Source organism: Narcine bancroftii, chromosome 2, assembly GCF_036971445.1.
Source record: "Narcine bancroftii isolate sNarBan1 chromosome 2, sNarBan1.hap1, whole genome shotgun sequence".
In the NCBI taxonomy this organism is placed as follows: Eukaryota; Metazoa; Chordata; class Chondrichthyes; order Torpediniformes; family Narcinidae; genus Narcine; species Narcine bancroftii.
Window position 1 is genome coordinate 187108187 of NC_091470.1, and position 25147 is coordinate 187133333.

The 25147-nt window shown below is 49.3% G+C and overlaps 1 protein-coding gene across 1 annotated transcript in view; it reads right to left on the reverse strand.

Annotated features, from left to right (window-relative positions):
• Positions 1-661: 661 nt before the first annotated feature.
• slc44a4 (solute carrier family 44 member 4) overlaps positions 662-25147 on the reverse strand; it is an 83264-nt gene continuing 58778 nt past the window's right edge. The window contains exons 14-22 of the mRNA XM_069919592.1: positions 21789-21891; positions 18273-18529; positions 14998-15092; positions 13696-13799; positions 13257-13330; positions 11967-12037; positions 9158-9252; positions 8187-8271; positions 662-6537 (exon numbers count right to left, since the gene is read on the reverse strand). Coding sequence (XP_069775693.1) covers positions 6428-6537; positions 8187-8271; positions 9158-9252; positions 11967-12037; positions 13257-13330; positions 13696-13799; positions 14998-15092; positions 18273-18529; positions 21789-21891 — 994 coding nt within the window. The 3' untranslated portion in view covers positions 662-6427. The remainder of the gene's footprint in view (positions 6538-8186; positions 8272-9157; positions 9253-11966; positions 12038-13256; positions 13331-13695; positions 13800-14997; positions 15093-18272; positions 18530-21788; positions 21892-25147) is intronic.

Below are 25147 nucleotides of genomic sequence, written 5' to 3' on the forward strand. Positions count from 1 at the left end.
TGTCTGTGATGTTCTACGGGTTTAGTCTTGTCTGACGTACAGCATGTGGGGAGGGAGAGAGAGAGATGGAGGGAGAGAGAGGGGGAGGGAAATGACCAACCATTTCAATTCCAGGTCACACTCCCACTCTTACGTCTGTCTGTGACTTTACCTACCATCCCACCCTGACCACCCACAGATTGGAGGAGTAGCACCTTATTTTCCATCTGGGCCCCCTCCAGCCACATGGCATAAGCAGTGACTTCACTACTCTCTATTAAACCTGCTCGCCTCCTTTTCTTTCCCCTCCCCCCTTATCCTGTCCCATCCAGCCATCCCCTCCCCCTCATCACTGTTGTCCCCTCCCTCCATCTCCTGCCTTTACCCCCCCCTTCCCCCAACTCTTTTGTTTCAGCATTTTTCTCACATCTTGATGAAGGGCTCAAGCCCGAAATGTCAGTTCTGCATCCTTACCTTTGCAGCATGAAGGACCTGCCGAATTTTTCCAGTACTTTGTGTTTTGACTTAGTCAACCTTTCGGATCTTCCGACAGAAATGCTTTCCCTCGCCCCAGACGCTGAGTATTTCCGGCAGCTTCAGGCCTCGTTTCAGGTTACCTGCAGCCGCAGACCTTTGATGGTCAAACGTCCCGGAACAAAATGGACCAGAGACACCGAAATGCTCAAGTTTGAAGAAGGTTTATTGTTGAGGTATATTGGCAGCAATTAGAATTCATTGGAAGTCATTCATCAGTCGAGACTGTAATTTGCAGAACTGACGAACAAAGGGTCCAATAGTCCAAGAAAACAGAGGTAGGGTGGGATCTGGACCTGGCAGGGGGGAACAGGATAGAGGAGGGAGAGGTTGCACTTATAAAGCCATGTGTATCGGACCCTCAACTCCGGGAAGAACTGCAAATGACAGGAATATAAAGCAACTCCTCGCCCAGCGATCATTTCAGGAAGAGGATCATTGTATTAAAATTTACTTGTTGTTCCTGGCACAAAAAAATAAATAGAAAATATGTTTCATAAAATTTGCTTCATTCAACGGAACCTATGATAGATCAAAACCCGAAAAGTCTGCAGTTGATGTAAAAACACAACACTGGAGAAACTCAGCAGGTCACACAGTGCATTTTATGCAGCAAAGATAATAACCAATGTTTCAGGCTTGAGACATTCATCAAGGTTATGGGCCTTGAGGCCTTCATCAAGGTATGGGCCTTGAGGCCTTCATCAAGGTATGGGCCTTGAGGCCTTCATTAAGGTTATGGGCCTGAGACCTTCATCAAGATTTTGAGCCTTGGATAAAAAAAAATATGAAACACTACGAACATATAAGGTGGAGAAGAATATAATGAAGACAAAACAGAAATATTATGAACTAAGTGAAAAAACGCACAAAATCCTAGCATGGCAGCTTAAGACAGAACAAGCTGGGAAAATGGTGTTGGCATCAAGGAAAGGGGACGGACAAATTACATATAATCCAAGGGAAATTGAGGAGAGCTTTGGAGAATTCTATGAACAATTGTACCGAACTGAAAACGAAGGGAAAGAAGGGAAAATAGACGAATTTCTGACTAAAATTGAACTACCAAAACTACAAATAGAGGAACAAAATAAATTAACAGAGCCATTTGGAATAGTAGAAATACAAGAGATAATAAAAAAATTACCAAATAATAAGACACCAGGAGAGGATGGACTCCCAATAGAATTCTACAAAACATTTAAAGACTTATTAATTCCGCCCCTCCTGGATGTAATCAACCAGATTGATGAAACACAAGGCTTGCCAGATTCGTGTAAAACAGCAATAATTGCAGTGGTGCTAAGGCAAGGGAAGGATCCACTCTCACCAGCGTCATATGGACCAATATCTTTGCTTGACACAGATTATAAGATAGTAGCTAAACTATTAGCAAACAGATTAGCAGAGCATGTACCGAAAGTGGTGAATTTAGACCAAACTGGATTTATCAAAAAAAGACGCACAACAGACAATATTTGTAAGTTTATTAACTTAATTCATGCAGTAGAAGGAAATAAAGCACCTACAGTGGCAGTTGCTTTAGACACAGAGAAGGCCTTTGACAGAGTAGAGTGGAATTGTTTGTTCAAAGTATTGCAGAGATTCGGTTTGCTGGAGAAGTATGTTCATTGGATTGGAGCATTGTATAGGGGACCGTTGGCGAAGGTGACAGTAAATGGACGTGTATTGGAGCAATTTAACTTAAGCAGGTCGGCACGGCAGGGATGCCCACTATCACCTTTATTGTTTGCGTTAGCTATAGAACCACTAGCAGAATTGATAAGAATAGATAATAATATAAAAGGAATGGAAATAGAGGACAAGGAGTATAGGATCAGTTTGTTTACGGATGATGTTGTGGTGTACTTGGCAGAACCAGAACTATCAATAAAAGAATTGTATAGGAAATTGAAGGAGTGTGGAGAAGTGTCGGGTTGCAGGATGGACGTAAGTGGGGGTGAGGCGATGCCTATGAATGATGCGGATTTCTCAGAATTTGAGAAGGAGTCACCATTTGGATGGCAAATGCAGGCAATAAGATACCTAGGTGTACAAATAAACAAAAATCTCGGCCAACTATATAAACTCAATTATTATCCACTAATGAAAAGATTACGGGACGATTTAGAGCATTGGAAAGATTTACCACTAACACTAATAGGAAGGATAAACTGTATTAAAATGAACATTTTTCCAAGGATATTATACTTTTTTCAGGCATTGCCAATACAACTGACAGAGAAATTCTTCAAGGAGTTAAAGAAAATAATAAGGAAATTTTTATGGAGAGGGGGGAAGCCGAGGATAGCACTGGATGGATTGACAGAATGGTATAAACAAGGAGGCTTGCAACTGCCAAACTTTGGAAATTGTTGTAGAGCCGCACGGTTGGGATACCTGTCGGATTTTTGTCAGACAGGGGAAAAGCCAGATTGGACGAGATTGGAATTAGATGGGGTAGGGGAAGGGATACCTGAACACATATTATATAAGTGGGATGAAGAATTGGTGCAGCGTGGAAGTTCTCCAGTGTTGCATCATCTCCTCAATATTTGGAAGAAGATTCATTTAGAAAGAAATAAAACAAATTATCAATTACCAAAACTAATATTGACGCAAAACAGGTTACTCCCTTTTGCAGTGGATGACCTTTCCTTTGGAGAATGGGAAAAAGGGGGATTGAAAGAATGGAAAATTGTTTTTCAGGAAATAGATTCTTATCCTTTGAACAAATGAAAGATAAGTACAATATAACTCAAGATACAGCGCTGGCATATTACCAATTGAGATCCTACTTGAAGGATAAATTGGGAAGCAGTTTAAGTTTGCCAGAGGCAAGTAACCTTGAATATGTGATTGCAGATACAATGATAATCAAAAGATTTATAACAAATATGTATATTAAACTGCAAGAAAAGGAGAATGAGGAAACAAATGGTAAAACTAAACAAAAATGGGAGCAAGATTTAAATATAAAGATAGAAAAGGAAACATGGGAGAAATTGGAATGATGAGAAATACAATAAATACGAGGCTACGTATGATACAATATAACTGGATACACAGACTATACATTACACCTCAAAAGTTAAATAAATGGGACCCAACAGTGTCTGATAGATGTTTTCGATGTAGGAGAGAAATGGGAACAACAGTTCATGCAATCTGGACATGTGAGAAAGTAGAAAAATTTTGGGAAGATCTCAATCAGATATTAAATAAAATAACAGAAAACAATATACCAAAGAATCCAGAGATCTTTCTCCTAAGTAACATAAAAAACAAAGAATTTGGAATTGATTTGGAGGATGCACAAAAAAGATTTGTTAAGATGGCTCTGGCCGTAGCAAAAAAATGTGTTGTGTCAACCTGGAAATTGGAAGATAATTTGAAAATACAACAATGGTATGTGGAAATGGATGAATGTATTCCATTGGAAAAGATAACATATAGTTTTAGAAATAATATTAAAATATTCGAACAAATATGGGAGCCTCACATTAAATACAATAGCGAAAACCTACCGGGGACAATCATTACCTAAGTTGATGGAAGGAGAAGGAAATGAAAAGAATGGACTCAGTAGAATTTCTGGTGTAATTTTGTTGAGTGACAACATTGTCTGACTGGTTTAATGTATCCTAGATTGTATACCTTAAATGGATGGGAGGGGGGGTGGGTTGGGAGGAGGGAGGTGGGGGGGAGAAAATGTCACTGTATATGTGTGAAAAGGAAAAAGTGTGTATCATGGTTAATGTGATTTATGGTGTGAAAAATAAAAAATTTAAAAAGATTTTGAGCCTTGAGCACTTCATCAAGTCCATACCTTGATGAAGGCCTCATGCCCGAAACGTTGGTTATATAACTTTATCTTTGCTACACATTTGACCTGCTGAGTTTCTCCCGCTTTGTGTTTTTACTTGTACCTACTGCCTGGAAGAAAGCGAGTGTGATTCAGTGGGTGAGAGATAGACTGTTTGAATCTTATTGGGAGGGAGTGGGAAGGAGAGGGCGAGCCCCTCCATTTGGGAAGTGAATGCCTGTCTTCAAAGTGCAAAGTGCAGGATGACGTAAAGGGTGCAGTCAAATATTATTACCTTCATCAGGCAAAGGTTGGTGGCTGGAGGGTCACATCGGGGATCTGTTTTTGTTTTGAAGAGATGACGGTGAGGGGGGGGGGAACAGTGAGAATACTCATTTGGGAGACTAACAGATGCTCAATGCCTCTACAACTGTCTCACCCCTGCCTCTATAGGGAGGGCAAGGACCCAGGGTGGTACCGAGGTGATCTGCTAATCAGCTTTCAAGTCCTTCGACTAAAATCTGTCTCTCGGTTAGATTTAGTTATTAGAGTATATATATTTTTTAAGTTTTATTTTATAAGCATAGAGCACGGTACAGGCCATTTCGGCCCATGAGTCCGTGGCACCCAATTAAGCCATTGTTATCTTAAAATCAACTCTACACCCAAATATCACTTCCCCAAGTCCATCGAAGGATTCGCAGGGTGTGGGCCACTCACACCGTGCACCTGCATGGCATGGAGTGATGAGATCACGCAGGGCGAGAGATCTCCCCATGCACCCCAGCCCTGACCCTGCCCTTGAGTGCAGGCCAAGCCTGTGGCAACTGGCCGGAGTCCCACAACCCATGGAGAGGTGCCAAACGCAGCCAAAAAGGGCTAAGAGGTGGCTTTCGGAATGGGAGTGGGTATGGAGGCTGTAAAAGCAGAGAAATGGAGGGGTGGAGAGAGAGAGGGGGGGATAGGGGGAAAGAGGGGGGAGAGAGAGGTGAGGGTGGGTGGGGGAGGGAAGAGGGGGAAGGGGAGAGAGGGGAAGGGGAGAGAGGGGAGAGGGTGATGGAAGGGAGGGAGGGAGAGAGGAAAAGGGGAGAGGGAGGAAAAGGGGAGAGAGGGAAGAGATAGGGAGGGAGGGAGAGAGGAAGAGGAGAGAGGGAGGGAGAGAGGAAGAGGAGAGAGGGAGGGAGAGAGATGAAGAGGAGAGAGGGAGGGAGAGAGAGGAAGAGGAGAGAGGTAGGAAGGGAAGAGGGAGAGTGGGAGAGGGAGGAAGGAAGCTGGAGGATGAGGAGAGCTGCAGTGTGGGGGAGGACCTCAGGTGAAATAAACTAGAAACATGAGGGATGCTGGGAATCTGACAGAGAATTCAGAAAACACTCAGTAAATCGGGCAGCAGTTATAGAGAAAGGAGGACACACAATAGGAAGAGGGAGGTGGGAGGGTTTGAGGTCTGAATAAAGGAAGACAAGATTCCTGCTGATTCTCAGCATTGGGAATCCCCTAGCTCTCCCATACATCGGGATGCTCTAATATATCTAGTTGGTGGTTTAAAATACCCGTGTTATTGCTTTAAAAATTTAAATAACGTCATTACATTTAAAAGCTAAAACATCTATTAGTGCATCGTTCCTTTGGAAAGAAGATCAGTCTAAAAGGCACGTGCAGAATAATTTGCTCCTCTGATTGAGGGCAGTTGAGAGGGCGCTAGGACATCCAGCGGTAATTATCATTGAAGCTCCACTGTAGCCAAGGATGGCGTCACAGACCCATCCGACGTGATCCATCGGGGGGGGGGGGGGCCTCCTTGTTTAATGAGGAGGTGGTGGAAACGCCATTTTGGAAACATCTCCAAACACTTCATTCACGGGTGGGGGGGGGGGGTGGGAGGAGGGAGAACAAAGTGACCTGTATCGATCTTACTAATTGCCCACTGTTGTGTCAACAGAGGCCACTTAAACATAGAATGCATCCAAAAATCACCTCCTGCCCCGCTCGTGGTGTCAAACCAGGGCACTCATCAGCAATTGTGCAGAACAAAACCGAGTAAAACTGGAGGCTGGGTTGTGGGGCGTGGGGGGGGGGGGGGTGGGAGGGTGGTGGGTGGAGGGATCGAAGTTACTGCTTGGATTTTTGGGCCTTGTTTTTCTTGTTAAGGATTTTCATCAGCGATTTGGACATGTAGTACGGCTTCTCCGGAGAGCCGTCATTCCGTTCGAGGTCTTCCACTGTTGGAAAAGAGAAGCAGAGATGAATGAATGGGGAAGGGGAAGAAGGAGGGGGTGGGGTTCACCCAAGACCATGCGTTGGAGTGGACACATACCCTGGCGTGAAGGGGTCCAACAAACTCAGGAGCGTGCTCGCTGGGAATTAGACAAGGATGGAGCAGAGAAATAAGGATCGACGGAGTCGGCTTTTTCCACTGGGAGTGGGTGAAGTACAGACCAGAGGATGCGGGTCAAAGTTCAGGGGGAACTTTTTCACTCAGAGGGTGGTGGGAGTGCCCAACGAATTTGAACTTTTAAGCAGAATTTGGACAGGTACGTGGATGGGAGGGGTGCAGAGGGCGGAGGGCTGGGTGCAGGTCAGTGGGACAAGGAAGACAAATGGTCCGGCACAGAGGGGGTGCGATGGCCTTTTTCTGTGCCCAGGAGAGATTATTCCCAAAAGGCCGGGGATATCTGGTACTCGGCTGGGGCTGAGAGTCTTTAGGAGTGAACGGGGGGTTTGGAGCCCTCTCCCGCGTGCAGCGATCAATGCTGGCTCAGGGCTCTAAGGTCGGGCGATTGGGAATGAGGGTTGCAGATGAATGGGGAGGGGCCAAACAGCCTTCTCCTGCCCACCAAGCAAGATCCGGGATGGTGTTCCAGCAGTGCCACATGATCGAAGGGAGTGCAGAGGGTTGAAGCACAAACGTCTGCGGACGCTGTGATCCAGGGGTGTATCTACGCCTCTGACAGGGGTAGCCGTTAAAATAAATGGCGGCAAGGAAGTCTCGCGAGGGACAGCCTTGGTGGGCCACCATGCTGTATTTAGCGTTGTAGAATCGTGAGTGAATGCTAGGACCTGGAATGAGGACAAAGAGACGGATGGGTGTTCCTTGTATGTCTGGGGTGGTGGTGACACTGAGCTGGGGGGCCCCTTCGAATGGCGCCACGGGCACATGCCGATGTTGTCATACCCTGGGTATGGCCCTGCTGTGATCGCAGTAAAAATAAATTGTAGCAGATTTGGCGACACAGTTAGCATAACATCGTTATGGCACCAGGTTCAAATCCAGCGCTGACTGCAAGGAGTTTGCATGTTCTCACCGTGGCTGTGTGGCTTTCCTCCGGGTGCTTCGGTTTACACCCACTGTTCAAAATATACAGGATTTGTATGTCCGTTGGGCAGCATGGGCTCGTGGGCCAAGAGAAAGGCTGGAGGAACTCAGAAGGTCTCATGGCACATAAATAGGAGGTAAAAGTGACAGTTCGGGCCCGAGCTCTTCTTCAAGGTATGCGTAAAAAGCAGACAGGCACCTGAATTAAAAGAAATGTCAGGAGAAGGGACACAGACCAACAGATGACATGGACGTCCAGGAGAGAGGAAAGGTGAGAGATGATTGGGGGAGGGCTCTGGGAATGCAGAGCTGGGGTAAAGTGGACTGGAGGAAAAGGGAAGAGAGAGAGAGACCAAGAGGAAAGGAGACAGGGATAGATGGGGGGTGGGGAGTGGGAGCCAATGGAAACTGGAGGTCGATACTAATGTCATCTGGTTGGAGGGCACCCAGACGGAAGATGAGGGGCTGTTCCTCTCAGTCTGGTGGGGCAGGAGACCACGGAGGGACATGTCGGCAAGGGAATGGGGGCGGGGACTTGAAATAAGGGCTACTCACAGAAGCAGAGAAAGAGGGTATCGACACACATGTTGAAAACACTGAAGAATCCCTGGGCAATCATGTAGGATCCAACCACCAGCGTCTGCAGAACAGGACGAGCATTAGTTGGCCCACCCTGCACACCACGGCTCAGCTCCCCCCCCCCATCCCCTTCCCCTCCCCAACCCCGATTCCTCACCCTCCCCCCACTCCTCCCCATCACCAATTCATTTCCCCCTGCTCCACCCAACTCCGTCTCTGGTCCGAGTGGAACACCAACGTCTGTAGACGCTGAGATTGTTGAACCTAGTCGGACTCGCAGTGCCCACGGGAGGTAAAGGTGTATTACCGACGTCTCGGGCCCGAGTCCTTCCTCAAGGTACAAGGTGTCTCAATAAAGACTGGGGAGAGAAAGGTGGAAGGGTGAGAAAGGGGAGGAGTCCAGATCAACAGACAAAAGGGGTTAATTGGATATGATGAAGGTGAGAAATGATTTTGGCTCTGTGAAAGGAGACAGGGAAGAGAGAGAAAGAGACAGAACGAGAGGGAAGGAGACAGGAAAGAAGTGTGGGGGGCGGGGTGGGGGGGTGTTCCTAACAGAAAGTGGAGAAATCGATCTTAATGCCATCCAGAAGAATGGGTGTTGTTCCCCCATCTTGCGGGAGGTCTCAGTCCGCCAGCGCATGAGACCATGGGCAGACAGGTCGGCCAGGGAATAGGAATGGGCAGCCGCCGGGAGATTCCCCACTATCACAGCGGGGTGCTTGATGAAGCCATCTCCCAGCCTCCCCGGCAGAGACGCTGGCAAGTAAAACGCTGCTTCACTCGGAGGGGCCTCCTTGGGGCCCCGAATGGTGCTGGTGGCGGAGGTGAGAGCAAAGACGAGGGAGAGAAGGAATCTGTCTTTGGTTCATTTCTTCCACCGCCAATGGCCAATTCCTCTGTCCCCATTCTGGAACCTAACACCAACAAACGACGAGCGCCCCTACCAAAATTGGCAGCCAATAGTAGTTCAGTACGGGAGTTTGGAATGTTGGATCCGGAATTGTAATCCGACCAGTGAAGAAGAAGAATGCCAGAACTCCTGGAAAAGGGGGAAAAATATCAGTCACAACTTCAAACCATCGGTGTAGGAAGAAAACACGGATGCTGGAGAAACTCCGTGCAAATATAAGGATACATCACCAACGTTTTGGGGATGAGATCTTCATCGAGGGATGAGCAAAATGTAGGCAGGCGCCCGAACAAAATGGTGGTGGGGGTTAGGGAGGGAGGGCACACCAACAAACAGGAGGAGGTGAGGGGGGGGATGGCTCTGTGAATGGAGAGGGAAGGGGTGGAGAGCTGGTGGAAAGGAGACAGGGGGACGGAGAAGAGGGGAGTGGTCTGGCTGAAGCCAGAGAGGTCGATGTTAATGCCATCCGGTGGGAGGGTGCCCGGGCGGAAAGTTGCTCCTCCAATCTACGGATGGCACTGGATTGGCAAATGCACGAGGCCATGGACAGACATGTCGGCCGCAGGAGTTGGGGCGCAGAATTGACATGGTTGGCTTGGCCACTGGGAAATCCCTGTCACTGATGCAGAAGCCCAGTAGTAGCCAGAAAATGCAGTGATGGTCACCCCAGAATTTTAGAAAATAGACTCCTTCATAATTGTTTCTCAGGGAATGGGAATCTACGCCTCAACTTCCTCAGGAGTTTGCGGAGGTTTGGTATGACATCCAAAACTTTGGCAAAATTCAGGTGGAAAGTGTGCTGCATCACGGTCTGGACTGGGGGGCACCGACACCTCTGGGCGGAAAGCCCCGCAAAAGGTAGTGGACACAGCCTGAGACACCACAGAAAAAACCCTCCCCACCGTTGAGAGCATCTGTACTGACAGAGAGCAGCAGCGATCACCAAGGATCCATACACCACCCAGCGCATGCTCTGTTCTCGGTGCTGAGGCGTAGGGGCCACAAGACTCGCACCCACCAGGTTCAGGAACAGCTGCTATCCCTCCAACATCAGACAAACTCAATCAGGGACTCATTTAAGGACTCTTACTTCGTACATTTTTTTTTAAACTGAATTTTTTTTGTATTTGCACAGTCAATTTGTTTATATTTCTTTCTTTCTTTACATTTTTCTCTTTTGTACAAGTATTTTTCTTTTGACTACAGTTCACACTACCGACAAGTAGAACTTCTGCTTGGCCCCCAGGAAAAAGAATCTCAGAGTTATATGTGCCCCGACAATAAATCTGAACTGTGAGCTGCAAAAAATTTCCATCACTATTTCAGACGTGAAGCATCCGCTGTGTTCGTTATGTTAAATTTTTAAAAAGATTTTCCATTTTAGACATGCAGCACGGTGACAGGTCATTTCAGCCTTCAGGTCCGGGCCGCCCAATTTACACACCATTAACCTATTCACCCCCTGGAACATTTCAAATAGTGGGAGGAAACCAGAGCCCCCCCCCTCCCCGGGGAAAACCCACGCAGACACGAGAGAGAAGGTACAAACAGAGAGCGCAGGATTCGAACCCCAGTCACGATTGCTGGCACTGTAAAGGCATTGGCGCCAACCACCCCGCCCTTATACACTTGGGCCTGCTGCGTGTTTAAAAAATGTTTTGCAACGCTCTTTTAACTTTGGCCTACAAGCGTCATCCCCCAGTGTCAAGAATTGCTGCTAGGTAATGTCAATGTGATTCAGTCCCTGAAGTCCAGCAGGACCGACTCAAACATGACCCGGCCAGGTTATTAAATACTTAAAGGTTTTCTTTAAAAGGATTCTGTTTCAGTCAGTGTAGCCATGAAATCAACATTTTTTTTTCAAAAGACCACCAGGCACAATGGTGGAGGGGGAGCAGCTGTTCCTGAACCTGGTGGGTGTGAGTCTTGTGGCACTGATACCTCTTTCCTGATGGCAGCAGCGAGAACGGAGCGTATGCTGGGTGATGTGGGTCCTTGATGATTGCTGCTGCTCTCTGACAGCAGCGTTCTCTGTAGATGGTGGTGGGGAGGGCTTTGCCTGTGATGTCATGGACTGTGTCCATTATGCTTTCCGCTCAGGGGTATTGGTGTCCCCAGACCAGGCCGTGATGCAGCCGGTCAGCACACTCTCCACCATACATCTGTAGAAATTTGCCAGGGTTTCCGATGTCGTACCCAACCTCCGCAAACTCCTGATGAAGTTGAGGTGCTGGCGTGCTTTCTTCACGATGCCTTTAATATGTTAGGTCCAGGAAAGGCCCTCCAAGATTGAGGATTCTCCCAGATCAGTTAAAGTAGTGGTTAGCGCAATGTTGTTACAGCACCAGCGACCGGGACCAAGGTTTGAATTACACGATGTCTATAAGGAGTTTGTAATTTCTCCCCATGTATGCGTGGGCTTCCTCCACGGGCACCGGTTTTCTCCCACCTTTCAAAATAGATGGGTATAATTGGGCGGCACAGGCACATGAGCCGAAAGGGCCCTATTACTGTGCTGTATGTTTAAATTTCATTTAAAAAAATAAATAAAGATAGTGAATCCCAAGAACTTAAACTTGCTCACCCTCTGATCCCCCAATGATCACTGGATCAGACACCTCTGGAGTGAACAATCAGCTCCTTGGTTTTGTTGACAAGCAAGTGTGAATGAACAAGTTGCAGGTGTAACAAGGAAGGGTGGGAAAGGGATTGATGGAACTGATGATGGCCTCATCCCGCGCTTTGGTGTTGTGCAAGCTCAGAGGCTGGACATCCTGCAGGGTGTCCAACTGGCCCAACAAACAGAACGTGGCACCGACTGCGGCTCAGGGTCTGTAACTCACCCACTCCCCCGACAACCAGCAGCTTCCCGAAGAACAGGAGCAGGTCTGTCATTTTGTCCAGCACCACCACCCTGAGAGGGTTAAAAAGCACAGCAGGTCACAATCCCTCTTCCTTTGACGGACGAACTTTCCACACTCTCCCACCCTCACCACGGTAATGTCATGGGGAGTGGATCGCAGCTCCTGGGTTCTCCAGACCCCTTTGGAGACTTCCTGTTGAATCTGCTCCCATTGCTCCAGTCTGTAGCCCATTGCCCTCCAAACCCCTCCCATCCATGTACCTGTCCAAATTCTCCTTAAAAGGTTAAAATTGAGCCCACCTTACCACTTCAGCTGGCAGCTCGTTCCACATTCCCACCTCTCTCTGGGTGAAGAAGTTCCCCCTAAACTTTTCCCCTTTCACTCTTGGCCGATGCCCTCTGGATGGTACCTCACCTACCCTCAGTGGAAAAAGCCCATCTATATTTACTCTTCTATCCCCCCTCATCATTTTGTAAACCTCTATCAAATCTCCCCTCATTTTTCTACGCTCCAGGGAATAAAGTCCTCACCTGTTTAACTTTTCCCTGTAACTCAGTTCCTGAAGTCCAGGCAACATTCTAGTAAATCTTCTCTGTACTCTTTCCACCTTATTGATATCTTTCCTGTAGTTTGGTGACCAAAACTCCAGGCAATACTCCAAATTTGGCCTCACCAATGCCTTGAACAACTTAAACTTAACAAAGTTTTCAATACTTTGCTTTATGAAGACCAAGATGTCAAAAGCTCTCTTTACAACCCTGTCCACCTGTGACACCACTTTCTGGGAATGACGAATCTGTGTTCCCATATCCTTCTGTTCTACCGGACTCCTCAGTGACCTATCATTTATTGTGTACGTCCTTTCTTGGTTTGTCCTTCCAAAATTCAACACCTCACACTTGTCCGCATTAAATTCCATTGGCCATTTTTCCAGGTGGTCCAGATTCCTCTGCAAACCTTCCTCGTTGTCCACAAAACCTCCAATCTTAGTGTCATTTGCAAATTTGCTGATCCAATTGACCACATTATCATCCAGATTATTCATGTAGATTTTAATCAAATCTCCCCTCTTTCTTCTACGCTTCAAGGAGTAAAATCCTAACCTGTTACAACAAGATTGAACATGGAGACAAGCACTGGTCGAGAACAGGGTGCAAACCTCTCCACGGCATGGCTCTCCCTCAACGCATGGACCTCAGTGAGTGCCATGGGACCTGAATCCACAGCTCAGACTGGGGCAGTGGGGAAGAGGCCTCAGTTGGCGCTCACCTGATAATGTTCCTCATCAGCAGCTTGAAGGCGTTCTTGGCCGAAACGCAGAAGTTTTTACCATAGACCGCAATCTAGGGAGAAATGGGGGGGGGGTCCATGTTATGAATGGTCTGGGATCACCTCCCATTTAGCCGCTCCCCCCCAACTCCACCATGTGAACCCCAAGGAGTTCTCCCATCTCTGATACCCAGTCGGGGTGTGGGGGGGAGCACCCTTCTCATCTCACCCTCCGACCAACCTTCACCACCAGTGGCACCCATGGGAGCAAACCCGCTTTCCTCTCTGCGGGAGACCCTCCTGTCACTCTTTCCCTTCCCTCTCCCCCCCACATTTCTGCAGGATCCCTTTCTGCACCGTACTCCCCCCCCCACCAGAGCTCCTCCGTTTCCCTCTTCCGCGAGGAGACCTCCCCGACCCCAGCCACAGTGGGACTCACCATGATGTAAGCATTGCGATTTAGAAATTTGATGAATTTCTCTAGGCACCAGAAGCAGCATTTGAGACAACACATTATGAACTTGGTCACAGGGTTGTGCACATCTGTGGAGAGAGGGAGATGTGAGGCATGGCTTCGGGAAGGATTCCGACCAGTTACAGAGCAGGATGGGGATTAAGTATCAAACCGTGAATTTATTATTTTGGGGAACACGCTGCCTGCCATTGCAGAGGGAGCGGATTGGGTGAGAACTTCCCAAAATAAAACTTGTAAGAACTCACACAGAAATGCTGGAGGGACTCAGCCGGCCCACAAGAGGTAAAGATATATCACCAACGTTTCGGGCCTCAAGAAAGGTGCCGGAATAAAGAGACTGGACTGGCTGGAAAAGGATTCCAAAGCAAACAGACAGTGTTAACTGGAGAGGTGAGAATTAATTTTGGCTCAAGGAAAGGGAACAGAGACAGATGGGGGAAGAGGTGGCGGGGGGGTTAACAGAAACTGGAGAAGTTGATGTTAACGCTATCCAGTTGGAGGGCACCCAGTTGGAAGATGAAGTGTTGCTCCTCCAATTTGCGGGGAGTCTCAGTCTGGCCGTGCACAAGACCATGGACAGGCACGTCAGCGAGGGAGTGGGACAGGGAACTGAAATGGGTGGCCGCTGGGAGATACGGCGGACAGAGCTGAGGTGCTCAATGAAGCAATCTCCCAACCTGCGTTCAATCTCTCCGACATAAAGAAGATGACAACGGGAGCACCGGAAGCAGTAGACGACACTCCCCCCACCCCATGTTGCTTGACTTGGAAGAACTTGGAAAACATGACCAGGCTGTGGGGTAGAAACAGGGGTATGATCAGAACTACCATAGGCTTTGATGGGCTGTGGCCTATAGGGCGGCATGGTTAGCACAACACTGTTAGAGTACTAGTGACCTGGTACTCTTTAGGAGTTTGCATGATCTCCCCATGGATTTCCATTGGGTGCTCCACCCTTCATTATGTACCGGGGGTTGTAGGTTAATTGGGGTATTTGGGCGGCACAGACTCGTGGATGGGAAGAGCCTGTTACAGTGCTGTACGTCAAAATTTAAACAGAATTCCATTGGTTAAGGTGCTTCAGCCATGTCCTTCGAACGAGCCCATGCCTCTTGAGGGGCTTCTGTCAAGCAACATGACTGTCTCATCGCTGATCACACACTCCATAATCAGGTTCGTGAAGTCTCTTTCCCCACCATCTCCCCTGTGTGACTCCCCCCCCCCCAACCTCCTCACTCCCACCCCACTCTCCTTCGTTCCTCTCACTTTTCAGCTTGTGGTCCAAGTACTCCAGGATGATACGAATGACTTGGACAATGGTCAGGATGAGGGCTCCGAACGCCAGCGAGCCAGTGTGATACCTGTGGGGAAGCAAGAAGATATCAAAGTCATGGAAACAGATACACACACACACACACACACACACACACGACCACTTGCACACACACTCACATATACGACTGCTCTCACACACATACACACGACCACTCACACACATTCACACAACCGCTCACACACACACACACGACCACTCACACACATTCACACAACCGCTCACACACACACACACGACCACTCACACACATTCACACAACCGCTCACACTCACACACACGACCACTCACACACACGACCACTCACACACATTCACACAACCGCTCACACACACACACACGACCACTCACACACACTCACACGACCGCTCACACACACACACACAACCACTCACACACATTCACACAACCGATCACAGTCACACACACGACCACTCACACACACGACCACTCACACACATTCACACGACCGCTCACACACACACACACACGACCACTCACACATTCACACAACCGCTCACACTCACACACACGACCACTCACACACACGACCACTCACACACACGACCACTTACACACCCGACCACTCACACACACGACCACTCACACACACGACCACTTACACACCCGACCACTCACACACACGACCACTCACACACACACACCACTCACACACACACGATCGTACACACAAACACACATGACCATATGCACACACATGTATGCATATAGACACACACACATACATGTCCACACACATGCATACCTCTCCACAAATGCACACGCACCCTCTCTGGATGTGGCATGATTAACATTGTGGCTAGCAGTGCAATGCTATCACAATGCCAGAAATACGGGTTCAAATCCAGCGCTGTGTGTAAGGAGTTTGTCTGTTCTCCCCATGACCTGCGTGGGTTTCCTCCGGGTGCTCTGGTTTTCTCCCACCCTCCAAAACCATGTGGGGGATTTGAGCAGCACAGGTTTAAACGGCCGGAATCTGGCTTCTAACGTGCTGCAAATATTTTCTTTGAAATTAACTCCAACTGCAGACACTACCACACTGGTAATGAATTCGAGGTATGGGGGTGGCTCTGTGACGCGGAGACGAATGGATGAATCAACTCTCCAGGAGATAATAGTCCAGGCCCTGCAGCCCCCGATGTGGTGCCAACCTACATCTTCCAACCAAAAACAAACAACAAAATCCTCCTACCCTGTGACTCTCTATCTTCCTTTCATCCATGTCTCTTAAACGCCCCTCATGTTCCAGCCTCCACCAACATCCCTGGCAAGGCACCCACAACTCTCTGCGTTAAAAGAAAACTACCCCTGTCGTCTCCGCTCAACTTCCCTCCCTTCACTTTGTACAGACTTCCTCTGGTGTTTGCAACTCCTACCCTGGGGTAAAAAGTTGCTGGGCTTCCCAGAAGCTTAGCGACATTAGCCCATTTCACAACCGAGTTAACCCGCCAATATCGCAGGGCGAATAATGCGGTGTGAAATGATGTCACCGGGCAGGGCGAGTAAAATTTCAACTGGGCTCCGATACACGGAGGGAGCAAGTGTCAGAGACCGGCTGAGTTAACTCACCAATCGCCGTCTGGCGGTGTGAAACAACAACCAGTCCAACCAGGTATGATTAGTGGCGTCAGCGTCTGCACGCATCATGGTGGTGGGAGATTTGTATGCTCTAGTTTAAAAATAAGTCAAAACAGGCCTTCGTTTACGTCTATGCAACTCAGCTGGCCTTGTCTGGCCAGGTGTGCTCTAGTAGAGGGTTGGGGGCATCTCATGTACCGCCCCGAGTATGGGAAAAGGGTCCATCACCTCTGAACACCAGCTCTGGGGTGGAGGGGGGGGAGCGGTGGGTGTCCTGTGGTGGCCTGGGCCATCCTGAAAGCAAACTAGGTTGCAGAGATGAGAACTGGGCTGCGGCTGACGCCACAACCCATCATGGTGGGGTGGTGGGGGGGGGGGGGGGAGGGGAGTGAGTGCTGTTGGGAGCCAGGATGGGGTGGAGGGGGTGGGGGAGGTATCAGCTCTTGATTAAACAGTTGGTCTAGTTCAACAACAGCTGTTGGTGAAATCTGTTCACCTCACGACCTCAACAGCTTTATTTGTAACATCCGGTTCGATGCTGCTTCATTGGCTAGTTTATTGGTACAATAACAATAAAGTGATTCTATCAATCTATTTCTATCAATCTCTTTTTCTGTATGTATTCCTATATAAAAATATTGAGTGTAAAAGAGATCTATTTAATCTGTTCCTTCACTTACACACAAGGTAAAACCATATAACAATCGCAGTACGGAAACAGGCCATCTCAGCCCCTCTAGTCCGCACCGATTTAAGAGAAACTCCATAGTCCTACCTACCCGCTCCCTGCACATAACCTTCCAACCCCCTCACATCCATGCACTCATCCAACTTCCTCTTAAATGACAGAATTGACCCTGCTGTGGCCACCTCTTCTGGGAGGTCATTCCACTCAGCCACCACTCTCTGAGTGAAGAAGCTTCCTCTCATGTTACTTCTAATGTTTAGCCCCCTAACCCTTAACTTATGACCCCTCGTTCCAATCTCTCCTACCCTCAAGGGGGAGAGCCTATTCACATCTACTCTATCTATCCTCCTCATAATTTTAAATACCTCCTTCAAATCCCCTTTCAACCTTCTATGCTCCAACAAATAAAGACCCAGTCTACTCAATCTTTCTCCGTATTCTAGATATTGCAATCCGGGCAACATTTTTGTAAACCTCTGCACCCTCTCTACCTTATTGATATCCTTCCTATAATTTGGGGACCAGAACTGCACACAATACTCCAAACTTGGCCTCACCAATGCCTTGAACAGTCTCAACATCACCTCCCAGCTCTTATATTCTATGCTATGATTTATAAAGGCCAGCATATCAAAAGCCTTCTTCACCACCCTGTCTACATGAGAATCACCTTCAAAGGTAGGAAAGGTTTGTTACGTTTTTGGTAGGAATATGTAGGTTGGCACAACATCGAGGGCCGAAGGGCCTGTCGCGTTCTGTGTCACTGCACCTACCGTTCCAAATGATGCTTTGTGGCACCAGCCACCTCGGGTTGGTTGAGAGCCCATCTCTTCACCGATGCCAACTCTGCCCCAGTATTTGTCCGCGGATGTAGTGACCCCAGTCAGCCACAGCGCAGCAGCGAGGGGTGGGGAGTCTCACCTGAGGGTGCGCATGAAGGCGCCAGACACGGCAAAGAAGGGGATGTCCTGGGGCTTCTTGAAGGCCCAGTAGTAGGAGGCAAAGGCCCCGGCCAGGGTGCACTGCCCCAGGGCGATGACGAAGTTCATGCACCACAGGAAGCCGATGATGTTGTAGATCTGGAGGTTGAAGAGGTTACGCTGGACAAGACCCTCGTCGTTGTACTTGAAGAAGATGCACTTTGCCCCTTCACAGCTGTAGGCCGACGTGTTAAAGTTCTGGATGCAGGAGGGGAGGAAGAAACAGTGGGTCGTCTGACCTTCCAAGTCTCCTCACACCTCCCTCCCCACCCCCTTCTAGGGTGTTCCTCTCCCTCCCCTCTTCCGGTCTCCCCTCCCTCTCCCTCATCCCTGCTGCTGCACACGATGCTGTTCCGACCGATGGAAACCTACTGCATGACAGTGGTGACATGGTTAGCGGAGTGGTTAGCGCAATGCCGTTACTGAGCCAGCGACCCGGATCTGAATCCCGCCATGTCAGTACATTCTCCCCATGCCTGTGTGGGTTTCCTCCCACCCTTCAAAATATATGGGGGTTGTAGGCCAATTGGGTCTAATTGGGCAGCATGGGCTCGTGGGCCAGAAGGGCCTGTTACCATACTGTACGCTTAAATTTAAAAACTTAAATGTCATTTTCCCCTACCACACACCCAAGACCCTCCACTTTCCTTACATCCATATACCTGTTGAAGATACTTCATCCCTATTGCACTGGCCTTCATCACCACCCCTGGCAATGCATTCCGGGCACCCACCCCTCTTGGAGTAAAATTCTCACCTCTAACACCTCCCTTAAACTTTCCTCCACTGCCCTTAAACCAACATCTGGTATCTGCTCTCGTTGACCCGGGAGAAAGGTGCTGGCTGTCCACCCTGTCTCAGCCTACACCCCTCTGTTAAGTCACCTCTTGTCACCAAAGAGAAAAACTCCTAAGCTCTGTTAACCTTGCCTCAAATGGCAACTGCCCCAGTCCAGGCAACATCCTGGTTATAGAGTGACAGGGTTAGTACAACGCCGTTACAGCGCCAGCCACCGGGTGGGGGGGGGGGGGGGTTTGAATCCGGCGCTGTTGGTGAGGAGTCTGCACATTTTTCCTAAATCTGGGTTTCCTCCACTGTTCAACACATACCGGGGGTGTAGGTTAATTGGGTGTAATTGAGCGACTCGTGGGCTAAAAGGGCTTGTTTACCGTGCTGTACGGCTAAATTAAAATTTAATTTCATTTTTTAAAAATTAGATTACATCTTCTCCAAAGCACCTTTATCCTTCTTGTAATGAGGTGACCAGAACTGAAGGCGATACTCCACGTGTGGTCTCACTAGACTTTTATACAGCTACAAGATCACCTCGCAGCTCTTGAACCCGGTCCCCTCCCCCCAACTATTAACACACCACCCCACCTTCTTGGCCACTCTACCAACTTGCGTGGCAATCTTGAGGAATCTATGGACTTGGACCCCGAGATCCCTCTGCTCCTCCACTCTGTTAAGAATCTATTAACCGCATCCTTCAAGTTCGACCTTCCGAAGTGCGTCACTTCACACTCATCTGGATTGAACTGCACTTGCCTCTTCTCCGCCCAACACTGCATCCTGTCTAAATCTTCCTGTTGTACCTACGACAACCTTCCACACCTTTTTATTTCTATTCACATACCACGTTAAGTGTTCTCAATGCCATCGGTACTCTGATTAGTAAGGGATTACTTAAGCTGGTACATGGGTGAAATCGTCCCTAATTGACTCGTTATGTGCACGGGATCATTGCTCCAAAGGAAATGGGCCAATGACCATTTTTCTCAAGCAAAATATTTCAGTAACAATTGGGTCTAGAGCAGTGATTCTCAACCTTCCTTTCCTACTCACATCCCACCTTAAGCAATCCCTTATTAATCACAGAGCACTGATGGCACAGGGATTACTTAAAGTGGGATATGAATGGAAAGAGAAAGTTTGAGAACCACTGTTTCACAGCATCCCCCCTCCTCCCTCTCTTTATTTCCCCTTTCCTTCCCCATCTCCCCTCCTTCCTCCCACTCTTCCCCTTCTACATCAGTTGTCACAGCCCTCTGACCCTCGACTGGAGAGTTTTACTCACCCTCAACCGCCGACCCAGTGCTAACAACATCCAGACCCCAGGGGTATGGCCCGCACAGCCTCCATCAACCATCCCGGCCGCCCACCACTCCACAGGTAAAACTGCTACCTCTAACATCTCCCTTAAACTTCAGTGGAATTCCAACCTGTGAAACAGCCACTTGCGACTCGGAGGTGGAGGGAGTGGCGTGGGCGGAGGGGTTGGGTGGGTGGGTGGGAAGACCAATGACCATGCTCTGGCAGAGCAGGGTCCAAGAAATTGGCTGCAGAAAGAGAGCAGAGGCTGAAAGGCCAATGAGGGAACGCCAGAGCTCAGGGCTAATACAGTGATCCAGACCAATCCAAGGGTGGGAGGGGGTGGTCGAGAGGTCAAAATTGATGCATGGAGATCGCTGTGGACTTGAAGGGGCCTGTAGTGGGTCAGTGAGGAGGGAGCGTCCAGATGTTGAATCATCTGCCCAAACCAAATGTGAAAATAATGGGAACACCAGTAAACATTGAGACATTTTCTCCGCGGATGCTGACTGACTTGTTGGGTGTTTCCAATGTTTTGTTTCCAGTACTTTAGTTTGTTTTAATATATTGAGGAGTCAGTGAGCAGAGGAAACTCTAGATGCAGGACCAATTTTGGTGTTCAAGAGGCATTTGGATGGATACGTGGTTTGGAAGGGTGGGGACCCAAATGGGTCTCGCTGACTTGGTCGGCATGTAGGAGATAGGCTGAGGAACTCTAGAACACAACAGCACAGAAAACAGGCCATTTGACCCTTCTAGTCTGGCTAGAAACATTATTCTGCCAGTCCTGCTGACTTGCGCCCATTCCATAACCCTCCAGGCCTCTCCCATCCATGTATCTATCCAATTTATTCTTGAGTGAGTCCGCATTTACCACATCAGAGGGGCCTGTTCTGCATTGTATGACGTGAGCAGCAGAGGAATGGACGCTCCCCATCCCATTCCCCATGAGGATGACCTCTCATGACCTTTGCTCCTGTCAATATTTCTTTGCCAACATTTTATTCGATTCCCACAAAGGTTCCCCACCTCATTCTCACAGAGACCTCCGTCTCGTTCCCATGGAGGTTCACACCTTGTTCCTGCAGAGACCCCCATCTCATTCCCACAGAGACTCCCACCTCGTTCTCACAGAGACTCCCATCTCGTTCCCACGGAGACCCCATTTTGTTCCTACAGAGACCCCCACCTCATTCCTGCAGAGACCCCTATCTCATTCCCTCGGACACCTCCACCTCACTCCCACGGAGACCCTTGCCATGTTCCCAGTGAGCCTCCCACCACCTGGATGTCACAAGCATCACGGGGCAAATGGACAGTGAAACAGCCCTCGCGAGCGTTCGCGAAGACCCCACAGGCCACTCACCATGGGGTTGCAGGTTTCGTTCCCGAGGATGGTGTCGCACTCGGGGGTGGAGGCGCCCAGGTTAACGACACGATACAGAGGCTCTCCAGATGTGGCGAGGTAGCTGGACGAACGCAGAGGTCAAGGAGGCATTGGCAAAGACCATGGTAGGAAGGGAAAGCATCTTGAAGAACCTGTCACTGTGTTCTCACACAAACCACATCGACGTGGGACTGGGATGGAGAGCTCTCGGACTGAAATGGGGCAGGAGTGGGGTTGAGAGGGATTACTCACTCAAGTCAAGTTTATTGTCATCTGATTGTACAAGTACAACCTGTCAAAACACATACAGACAACACATACATACATACAGACAAACCATACATACGCAAGACAAGTATTCATATATCCAAATAAATAAATGTTGCTTCAGCAATACGAGCATCTGGATCCAAGCAGGAGGCGATCTGGGATCAAGGTCTGGGGTCGGGACCTTTATTAAGGAATCTCCTAGGAGGGGTCAGAGGGAAGGAGGCGGTGGTCCAGGCCAGAACAATGGTGTAATACCTCATAGCACCACACAACAGCCCCCAGACTGTGATGCAGCCGGCCAGGATGTTCTTGAAAGAGCTCCTGTAGAAAGTTGAGATGACGGTGGCCGGTGGCCTTGCCCGCCTTCAGTCTTCTCAGGACGTGCAGTTGCTGTTGCGCCTTCCTGACCAGTGAGGAGATGTTGAGTGTCCATGATAGGTTGCTAGTGAAGTGAACTCCAAGCGAGTTGATGCTCTCCACTCTCTCCACTACAGAGTTGTTGATGTGTAGAGGGTGGTCGTTCCTGGTCCTCCTGATCATCTCCTTCGTCCTGTCCACATTGAGACTTGGGTTGTTACTCTCGCGCCATTTCACGTGTCATTTCTCGCCTCTTCCCTGCAGGGTGATTCATCGTTGTTGATGACCAGGCCAACGACTTCGTATCACCTGCAAACCTGTTGGGAGCCGGATCTGGCGATGCAGTCATGAGCCAGTAGCGTGAACGTGGGTGGGCAAAGCTCGCAGCCCTGAGGTGCGCCAATGATCCACAGATCAGGGAGGTCTTCGCGAAGGAGCGGACCAGCCAGAGGGATCAACGTTGACAGTGAACTCGGTCCTGAACTCTGCAGGGAATAACATGTTTTTCCACTCATCTTCAGACTGAACAACTTTAATGCACAGTCACGGTAGATATCAACTTCAGCCATTGAAAGGAAGTGAGCAGGATGGTTAACAAGGGCAGACCCTAACCCCATTGCTCATCGGCGCAATCTCCCAGTCTCTCTGACGTAGAGGAGACTGCAGGGGGAGACCCGGACCCCCTACAGATTCACAGGTGATGTGTTGCTTCACTTGGAAGAGCCGTTTGGGGCCCCGAATGGTGGTCACAGGGCTTTGGGCCCAGTGGGATCACAGGGCTTGGTGGGGAGGGAAGAGTGGATGGGGATGCGGCCCCTGTGGAAGGTGGAGAAGGGAGGAGCGGGGAAGATATGACTGGGGGTGGGATTACGTAGCAGGGGGAGGATGTGTTGGACGGAAGGCCAGGACATCCTCTCCTTGTTATGTGTGGGGGTAGAAAGAGCCAGGGGATGGAGGATCTGTGGGTGAGGGCTGAGTTGATGGTGGTGGGGAAAGGTGCATTGTTGGAAGGAGGGGGGCATCTCTGATGATCTGGCATGGAGGTCTTTAGACCAGGATGGCGGCACCTCTATCGGCAGCACAAGGGGTTGCAGACTCCAGGGGAACAGAGGACTGCCGCACGGAAACCAGAAAACAGGGAGGCCACTCACCCCCCTCCCCGTCTGAGATGAAGACCCACGGGGGGTGGGAGGGGGCGATGACCACAGCAGCAAACCAGTGAGGGGAGGGCTCTGCGGCCGAAGGACCTGTGCTCGAAACTGGATGAAGGGGGTACCAGGTATCGGAACCGGGTGCCAAAGGCGCTGAATGGTCCCTGACCCTGTCGGAGGTTCAGACCTGGAGTTCGGGTCACCGATGGCTTGGACTGGACTCTGTGAGGCTGTGGAAGTGTGCAAGCGATCTACGGACACTCGGTAACTCGGTGGGGGCTTCTCTCTCTCTCTGACTGTAAGAGGTGCATCAGGCAATTCCTGCCGGTGGCAAATCTGTCCGCCTTACAGCAGGTGAAAGGGAATTTCATGTAATAGGACACAGTCTTATTACAATAACAAATCTTGAATGGGGCGGGGAATTGTCACTAGGAGATCAGTACTACTGCAGTGGATAATTATTACTTTTTTTTAGTGTCCGGTAACTGCTCTCAGCCACTGGGGGGGTCATTTTCAATCCCTGCCTTTCAGTCCCACAGAAGATGAATGTTCAGAAATGGTGTTCGAACCCCATCACAGAACACATTAGCAACTAAATCGGAATGAACTCTGGTCTCAGTGACAGTGGCCATTGTTTATAAACCCCTGTCTGGGGTCGTAGGGCAGGGGTGGGTAATCTGTTGACCTTAAACAAGAAAATCTGCAGGCGCTGTGATGGTGGTTTACACAATAATGCTGGAGAAACTCAGCAGGTCAAATAACGTTCTTTATGAAGCAAAGATGCACCACTGACGTTTTGGGCCTGAGAGAAGGTATGTGCCTCAATAAAATGGGAGGGTGGGAGGGGCGGGGAGAGATGGGCAGGGGGAAGAGCACGGGCCCCTCAGGCCAGAGGTAATAGGTGGATGAGAGAAGGAGGGCCCACCAGCAAACATGGGGAGGTGGGATGGCTCTGTGATTGGAGAGCTGGCGGGCTGGGGAAGGGAGGGAGAATGGGGAGTGGGACAGTTGATGTCATCAGGTTGAAGAGGACCCAGGCGGAAAATTTGGTGCTGCCCCTCCAATGTGCGAAAGGTGTCGGTTTGGCACCCAGCCTGGCACACCAGACCCTATAACGTGGGTCCCCACTGAGAGACATTGGGTTGATAAACAGAGTGAACCTTTAGGCCAGAGCAGGGCCAGGCTCAGATCGTCCCAAATGAGAGGGGAGTTTAACCATCCAATCCCCCCACCCGACCACCCGGGAGTCACCATTGACGGGAACAGCCATTTTGGTCACAAAAGCAGGTCAGATCAGAGGCTGGGGAATGACTCAGCTCCCGAGGTTGTCAGTAAAGTTAAATAGACTCTGTGATTGGAGTGAAGTGCACTAAGGCGCTTGAGAAACTCAGCATGTCACGCGCTGTCCATTGGAGGTAAAGATATATCGCCAACGTTTTGGGCCTGGGCCCTATGTCCAGGTGGGCTCATATCTTGGGCTCGGGCCTGAAACATTGGTTACCCTTCACTTTCAACCTGCTGAGTTTCTTCACCACTTTCGTGCATTGGGGACCATCTATA